This window comes from Schistocerca nitens, chromosome 2, assembly GCF_023898315.1.
Source record: "Schistocerca nitens isolate TAMUIC-IGC-003100 chromosome 2, iqSchNite1.1, whole genome shotgun sequence".
Lineage (NCBI taxonomy): Eukaryota > Metazoa > Arthropoda > Insecta > Orthoptera > Acrididae > Schistocerca > Schistocerca nitens.
Window position 1 is genome coordinate 353972417 of NC_064615.1, and position 9268 is coordinate 353981684.

Here is a 9268-nt window from a genome sequence, read left to right on the forward strand (position 1 = left end):
ATCCTAATGATGCCGCAACTTCGCTGGTGTACAATGCTGACACACAGCAGTGTATGCACAGGTCACTGAGGCAGCCATTCCACACCAAGCCATTTCACAGATAGCGAAGTGGTGTCCTCAGCATTGTGGGACCAGGTGATGCAGACCGAGGGGAACACATCACTGTAGTTGGAAACAATAAATCACTTGGAAAGCTCGGACGAGCCTTAATACGATGCCTTCTACCTCTTCCCACTACAAGAAGTACAATTTTTAATTTTCAATCTTTTATTTAAAAATTTACAGTCAGTATCTTTTTTTAATTGTACCATGGAGGCAATCATGATAAGGCACTTAATTTTCTATTTTTAATTGTCTACAGCTCAGCTGCGACATATTGGCCAAACTTGTCATCCTCATTGCTGCCATTCATTGCTGTTTGGATGTCTTGCAGCATTGATGGTGTACTGCTTGCCAGGACATCTTTGGTCTCACTCTTCCACTATTTTTGAATTGGCCATAGTGCCCCACTTTAGATATTTCTGGTAAGCACTGACAGGTAAATGGTGAACTGTTCTAATCTGCAGCCCCACTGAAAATATGTCTTGTGAGTACTAGAAAAAAAGAAAGAAATTTATGAAATATCGCATTGTAAATGTGTTATAACATTACAATTAAAATGGACTGTGCCATCTACAGTAGATGGTATAACATTATTTGTGTGTATGAAACCTGAATGTAGGAACCACTGTCTTGCTACAATAAATAAATACAATGATATAGAAATGTCAATGTTGAATCTCTTTCTTATCTATAAAGAAAAACTGGAACAAAATCAGGAATCCTAAAGAAGTCAGTGAATTTTGAATCAGCATTATGGTGCTGAAGTAGTGAGCAAATTAACAAAGCAAAACTCTACTGACGCAATCATGGGACACAAAGTTTTCTCCTTCTCTCAACAAATGAGCCTGAACTAATAAAAATAATACACTGATTAAAAAACAAAAAATACTGAAGTATTATATGGTATATCTACTACACTAATTAAATGCTCCCTGCAGTGAGTGGTAAAGCCTCTGACATTTTTCATAAACTCAGCCATGGAAGGAATAATATTCCTGTCATGTTTAAGAAAGAGTAAAGTGATCCCCATTTCCATTGGAGGCAGCAAAGAAGAGTCAGGGAATTACTGACCAATGACTGTTACACATGTCTCATTTAAAATAACAGAATGTGTAATTAAAGACAATAGTAAATAGTAAACAAAAAATGCAATACTTTGAATGAAGTGTAGCATGGGTTTAGTAAGGGTAGATCCACCACTACAGCAATAGCTGAATTTATAGGGTATTTAACTAAGGCACTAGACGGACAAAAGAAAGGCTTTTGATTGTGTATGCATTTATGTCAAAAGTCACCATGCTGCACTGTTAAACAGAGGTATCCATGTTGTTGTTGTTGTGGTCTTCAGTCCTGAGACTGGTTTGATGCAGCTCTCCATGCTACCCTATCCTGTGCAAGCTTCTTCATCTCCCAGTACTTACTGCAACCTACATCCTTCTTAATCTGCTTAGTGTATTCATCTCTTGGTCTCCCTCTACGATTTTTGCCCTCCACACTGCCCTCCAATGCTAAATTTGTGATCCCTTGATGCCTCAGAACATGTCCTACCAACCGGTCCCTTCTTTTTGTCAAGTTGTGCCACAAACTCCTCTTCTCCCCAATTCTATTCAATACTTCATCATTAGTTATGTGATCTACCCATCTAATCTTCAGAATTCTTCTGTAGCACCACATTTCGAAAGCTTCTATTCTCTTCTTGTCCAAACTATTTATCTTCCATGTTTCACTTCCATACATGGCTACACTCCATACAAATACTTTCAGAAATGACTTCCTGACACTTAAATCTATACTAGATGTTAACAAATTTCTCTTCTTCAGAAATGCTTTCCTTGCCATTGCCATTTTATATCTTCTCTACTTCGACCATCATCAGTTATTTTGCTCCCCAAATAGCAAAAATACTTTACTACTTTAAGTGTCTCATTCCCTAATCTAATTCCCTCAGCATCACCCGACTTAATTCGACTACATTCCATTATCCATTTAAAAAATCATATTGAAGGAAATCAGCTCAAATTAACTGACCACGAGCCTGTAAAAGCAGGATGCCTTCTATGCAAAAGTTTGCCCAACTACATAAAGATAATAGAAAACATGTCCGCTTTCAAAAATAAGCTAAAATGTCACTTGATTTAAAATTTTATGAAGGATACCTTAAAGCAAAAAATTATGTAATGTTTCATATGTAACTTTGCAAACATGTAAAAAACTTTCAGAAAGCATAAAGTGATTTAAATCTTTGGTAATTATGTATCTATAGCAAGTGTTTTTTAGATGCTTGTATTTGAAAGGCTGTTTTTGAAAAAATCCGTCGTTTTACTGGTATAGGTACATAGTTAAGTATTTTTGAAATTTCTAATGTTTCAAACTTCATGTAAACTTGTCCAATATCACTGTACAGAATCATACATGGACATAAATAAACAAAATACACATATTCATGTTCAATTAAATTGCAGGAATTTGTATATGTGGAATTCTGTTTATGTACTTACATCAGTGCTGTCCTCTACGGCACTCAATTCCACAATAACTTCCACCTTGACATTCTCAGCGATGTTTTTTGATGCTTCTGATGGCGGAAACTTAAAAATTATGTGAGATTCAGTAAGTGATAGTCATTTAATAAAATGTCTACACAAATGGCAAAATGAAGGTGTGACTTCTTACTAATATCAACTACATTATATGAGATGCAATAGTGTGGTCGGTTGCTGTCTGTTGTGTAAAATGTCAATGGAGGTGATGCATGTTATAAACAATTGCTCAACTGTTCCTATTAAAGATCACTGACATTATCTGTTCTGAAATGGATATCCAAGCATCTTCACAAACTATAGTGTGATTGTAATTAAAGCTAAACTTTCAAACTGCTGTAGAAAGAACACCACTGGTCAGAATGACGTCAAATTGCAATGGAATATTATCGGAGAAGGGGGAAAACATATGGCAGAAGAAAAATAAATAGTTACAAAATGTAGCAATAGATGGTACTGTAGGCATCATAATTTAATAGTGGTCAACTACAAATGTCAAATGAATCCATACAACAATGGCTAAGGTGTACGTTTGACATTAAACAAACTGTACTACTCAGTGTACATGGGTGTACAGGTGTGATACTGTTAGTTACGTAAGCCCATCCACCACAGCAAGGTCATAGTACATTGTGTAGGAAAAATTGGTTTTTAATTGTCGTGAGGCCAAAACGACATAAAAAGCATCAGTCAAAATCAAATAAGATTATTAATTTCTGTGTGACTGGCACAAAACATTTTCAATCTGCTGTCCACCATTTTCTGCAACAAGTTGAAATTGAGAAACAGCGTGTTCCAAAACTGATCGAAGTGTTTCTGGCATCACATTAATAATGTGTTGTGCATGCGTGCCTTCAGTGCAGCTAAATGTGCAATCGGAACACTGAACACAACAGCTTTCAAATAACCCACAGCCAGAAGTCATGTGGATTAAGATCAAGTCTTCGGGACGGCCAGGCTATGGGGAAATGGCGGCTGATAATTCTACAGTTTCCGAAATGGCGCTTCAGCTGCTGCTTAAATGGATTTGCAATGTGCAGAGGTGTGCCATGTTGCATAAAAATGATGGTTGGTTGGTTGGTTGGTTTGGGGAAGGAGACCAGACAGCGTGGTCATCGGTCTCATCGAATTAGGGAAGGATTGGGAAGGAAGTCGGCCGTGCCCTTTCAGAGGAACCATCCCGGCATTTGCCTGGAGTGATTTAGGGAAATCACGGAAAACCTAAATCAGGATGGCCGGACGCGGGATTGAACCGTCGTCCTCCCGAATGCGAGTCCAGTGTCATAAAAATGATCCCATCCACACTGTTGAAGAGCTGGAATGACGTGGTTGCACAAAAGACACTCATAGTGCTTACCAGTGATGGTACAGGTAACAGGACCAGAAGCACCTCTCTCTTTGGAAAAATATGGCCCTATGATAAATGGTGCTGTAAACCAGCACCACACAGTGAATTTTTCAGGATGAAGTGGTACTGGTTGATTTGTGTGTGGATTTTCAGTTGCCCACATTCGACAATTCTGTGTATTGACGTATCCTGTCATATGGAAGTGGGCTTCGTCTATCTACAAAATCTTCCACAGCCAATCATTGTCCACTTCCATCTGAGCAAGAAATTCTAAAGCAAAGGTCTCTCTTGCTGGCAGATCAACAGGAAGCAACTTGTGTACATGAGTAATTTTGAATGGATATCAAAGAAGGATGTTTCGTAGGATTCTACGCACTGTGCTCACGGTTATGTCCAATGTTCAGGCAGTTCTCTGTGCAGTACATGTTTGCACACCATCTCTCATCTCCTCCTACATTTCTGTGGCCACTGCTTCCACTGACGTCGAATCAATTCATTTCCTCCCTCTACCAGGTTGCACACCAAAAGAACCCATATTTTTGAATTTTCGAATGATTTTCTCCAGACCCATGGCAGTCATCGAACCAACACCTTTTTTCAAACCCTTCATTGTCTGGAACTTTTGCAGGACAACGTGTGCACAGTCATCATTCTTGTAATACAGCTTTACAACCAGAGCGCAATCCTGCATTGAGACAGTCATGGTGGACACCACAGACGCGAAAGGAGGAAAAGCCATGTACCTGGCGTGTTTATACCAACTTCTGACTTCTGACTCATACAGCACCATCGATTGATCAATTTTCACACTAATTTCTTGCTTCTGCCATATGTTTTCCCCCTTCTCTGATAATATTACATTGCAGTTTGACATCATTCTGATCAGTGGTTTTTCTGCACCAAGTGTCAGAACTCTGTGAAGTCTATTTATAGTAACAGAAATTAATTGTGGATGTCAACGTACATTCCGATAACATTATAAGCTAACTTACATAATGCAGAAAATGTGCAATGACAGGGTGACAAAAATTAATACTTGCAACAGAGTGTGGTATATTTGTCAGTGGTTTTCTTGGCATTATGTGGTCTTTCAAAAATGCCAAAAGGTCGAACCACCACATGCTTGGTTTATGTGTGATCCCGCATAAGCCACTCCGCGATGTTTGCCACATCGTTTTGAGTTCAGCTGAATAATGCCAACGTAAGGAGGCTAAGCCTGTCTTGCACTCCTCGTTCGTTACACTCTGCACAACTGCTCTCACTTTTGCTCCTATTCTGGCCAAGCTTTCCTTCCTGGCATGCTGAAATAATACAGATGTTGTGGAATCAAACATGTGTGCTACTTTCACCAATTAATGTGATATATACACCAATTGAAAGTAAAATTATAAGCACGTAACTTGTATAAACTCAGAATAAAACATTTGTAGATCTATTGTGGTACAAAATATTTGTAGGATCATAGAGGCCCCTTTCTTTGTTGTATTCTTCAATCAGCACTTCCGGGCTCTCTTTATTCCATTCCGTTGCTATAATAAGAAGCTATAATTAGATATAGAGCTTTCTTTCAATGGCAATACAAAAATGAGAAATTTCATTTGTTTCATTAATGTATTTGTAAGCTATTACTTACTGAAAAATACCCAGAATACTATGCGGACTCATCAGAACAGTCCTGAACTGCCCACGTGTTTTGTCTGCAGTGGAAAACAAGAACAAGCAGAATGCGTACTTGAAATGATGCACTCTGTGCATGCACGAAAACACTGCCTGTACTGCACATGCATGGAAACAAGGCAGAATAGAACCACTCCTACTTCTGCCTGGTGGATGAACTGTCTGCTCAAATCGTAGCTTCAGCTGTTTTGCCCTAGGTGGCAGACTGGCTACACCTGACTTGTACACCTTTAGTGTGTCACGTAATATGGGCTTAAGACTCCTAGTGGATGTTCTGTTTCCTCCAGAACTGCTAATACTAACATTAACATTTCTAGAGGACTAATATATCTAAGCAAAACTCCAGCTAGAAAACTGGTACTTTCCTATAGCAAGAAAAATATTGTTTCCCCACAAAGAGGACAAGTGGTACAAAGACTATGGAATTACCAATAAATTGGTACTCCTATGAAGCAAGAAAAGAAAAGATATTTCCTTGCACAGAGGATGAAGGATACAAAGACCATGGTAATTGTTGTTAGAATCTCCATGACGCCCACTCCTTCTCATTTCTTCAATGCAAACCATGTGGGTGCCTACCTCTTAAAGGGTAACAGAAAATGATTTCAAGACCGCAATGTTAATACTACACCTCTTCATGATGCATCACACAATATATTCTGTCACAACACACCAGAACGAGAGCTACTCCATAGCAAGGGCACAAAAGATCTTCAGACCACAACACATTTATTTATTTATTTATTTATTTTTGTTTTCATACTCTTCACACAATGATTACACATTCATTTGTTCTCTAAAAACACCCCCCAGTTAATGAAAAAAATATGTTTATCTATGAGACTTTCTTAAAATATCAGATTGAATTATCACAACACCAAATGTTTATTCCTCCCAAGTGACCAACCATAGTTTAAAGATTCTGGAGATACTTCAGTACCAAAAATTTTGATCGCACGGGTCACTTCTTACATCTTTAACAAGTTGACTGCCACACACATAGTGAAGGATGTTTCACCACCAGGCCAGGCATCAGGTGTGAGTCTCTGCTATAGTCATCAATCAGCACATGGAATTGGGCATAAGCCTCTGCTGTGCCTGCAGAAGCCTTAGGACAGTCAACATGTCAATACGATGGTGTGCTGAAAAGTTATGCCTCAGATTTTTTTTTATGTGAAACTCGTGAAGCTTTTTAAACGAAACAGATGTTATTAACATTCTACATCTTTATTCTTCACATCTACATATTTGCAGCCCGCTGCCACTAGAGGGCTCTGAATTGTAGCGTATAACATGGCCGTGTGTAATGGAACTATGTTTGTACATGAGAAAAAGCATGTTGTAATTGAGTTTCGAATTCAGAGAGTTTGTCCACACATGAAGCACCCTGTCCTTCAGCATGACAATGCCAGACCAAAGAGGAGTGTTGTGACAGCTGCAGAATCCAATGCTTTGAGTTCACTGTCATTGATATTCCTCCATACAGTGCCGACTTGGCCCCAATTGAATTTTTGTCTGTTTCCAAAACTTAAAGAACACCTTTGAGGACTGCACTTTGCTAGTGATGAAATGGTGCAAGCAGAGGTGAGTTGTGGCTCTGTCAACAATGTCAGACACTTGAGAGTGACAGTATCAACAAATTAGTCTCTGGTTGGGAGAAACATATTCATCGCCAGGTTGACTATGTTGAGAAATAAATGTGTAGACATTAAGAAAAAAGGTGTAGTGTGTCAATAATATTTGTTTTATTTAAAAAGATTTTTCACATAAAAATTCAGAGGCATTAATTTTCAGCATTCCCTTTTAGCAGTAACATTCTGTAATATGTGTTGGCAGTAGTTTTCTGTCAGATTCGCCGATATTTATTGTCAGTACTGGTGCGTTACATTCTGTAATTATTTTTGTCACTATATATGTATATACTACATAAATGTAAGCCAGTGTGAAAACCTATCTGTCTCCCCAACCACACCTGGAAGTGACAGCTACATATTTCTGAAACCTTAGAGGCCTCCTAGAACAAAAATTTGTAACGTGTGACTACTCGTTTTTCTTGAAAGTGTTGGAATGAGCACCAGGTATGACAGTAGGTGCCAAGTCCAGTCAGGAATCTGAGGTGTCATGTATAATGTGTCTGTAATGGTCTGTCTGCATGTATTTTACAGGCACTGTAGATTATAAACTTTACCTTCTTGCATGTGGAAGTAGTTACAGAAGTACTGTGGCTCAGGTATCTTGGCTTCAGGTGCCTTTTCCTCCGTTGCGATGCCAATGTCAGCCTGGAAAGTTACTTAAGATACCAGCTATTGCTGAATGATTGTGGACTCTTCTCCTTTGCAATGTGTGTATTAACTTGGTTGCACTTCAAGTTGTGCAGCATTAGCCTTGTACAATGTCTCTCGTATATTCTGGGCTGTCAACCAACGACTGACTTATCTTTCTAGGGAAGTCAACACCAAATTTTCAACTCTGTAGGGGAAGGGGGGGGGGGGGGGGGGTCCACGGGTCAGGTGTATCTCCTAGGTAGGATATAAATGTCATGGCATGGAATAACCACTCACTGTAGGAAGTGCTGCAATGTGCCATAATATTGTCACCCGCTGTCCCATTTTGCAGATACATTGCATTCACATGAGCATATTGGTACACATACAAACAAAACAAAAATTCCTGCCACAGAAGGAAAAAATCTAATAAACTAAAAAAAATTTCATTTTCAAAAGTTGAGGTGATAATTCCTCGAACTGAAAGCGTAAGGTATAACACATCATTTTATGCCAAAGTGATCTGTTACACCTAAGAGCTTTCATTATAACTTGCACTGGGAAGCTCCACATCATTAGAGGACAATGACATTGTGTTGTCACAATATCATAAACTCCACAAGAAATGAAAAAAAATTGTTAACGTATTGAAATAAAACTAATCTTAATACATGAAACAATGGAAAGTTCAGGATGGAATAACAACAATATTATGAAAAGGATAGATTGCTACCCACCATGTTAAGGAGATGTTGAATCATGGACAGGCACAATGAAAAGCCTGCTGTACACTTTAGCTTTTGGCCAAATGACCCTTTTCTGAAGTAGATAACACACACACATATTACCACTGTCTCTGGCTGCTGTGACCAGACTGAGTTGTAACTGAGCGTAATAAGAGCAGCAATCTGATGGTGGGGATCAGGAAGAAGAATGGGACATGGAGGGAGGATAGCAGGGTGGGGTGGTGGAAGGTGTAGTGCTGGGCAGCGGAAAAGGAGAGAAGTAGAGAAGGGGAAAAGAACTAATGGATGTGCATTGGTGGAATAGAAGGTTGTGTTGTGCTGGAGTGGAAGCACGTAAAGGAATAAGCAAATGGAGGGCAGGGACTAGCAAAGGTTAAGGCCAGAGGGGTTATGAAACATAGTATAATTGCAGGGAGAGTTCCCAGTAGTCTAGTTCAGAAAAGCTGGTATTGATAGGAAGGATCCAGATGGTACAAGTTGTGAAGTGAAGCATATTGTGTTGGGTAGCATGTTCAACAACTGGGTGGTCCAGTTGTCTCTTGGCAACAGCTTGTTAGTCATAATGGCCACAGGGGCTGCAACTTAGTTTAT

General features: G+C 39.1%; 1 protein-coding gene across 1 annotated transcript; it reads right to left on the reverse strand.

The window, feature by feature from the left end:
• Nucleotides 1-255: 255 nt before the first annotated feature.
• Nucleotides 256-5221, reverse strand: LOC126236174 (uncharacterized). Its single transcript, XM_049945272.1, has 3 exons — nucleotides 4983-5221; nucleotides 2601-2690; nucleotides 256-593 (listed from the first exon to the last, which is right to left on the reverse strand). The coding sequence occupies exons 1-3, from the start codon at nucleotides 5160-5162 to the stop codon at nucleotides 471-473; spliced, it is 393 nt and encodes a 130-aa protein (XP_049801229.1). The 5' UTR covers nucleotides 5163-5221; the 3' UTR covers nucleotides 256-470.
• Nucleotides 5222-9268: the final 4047 nt, after the last annotated feature.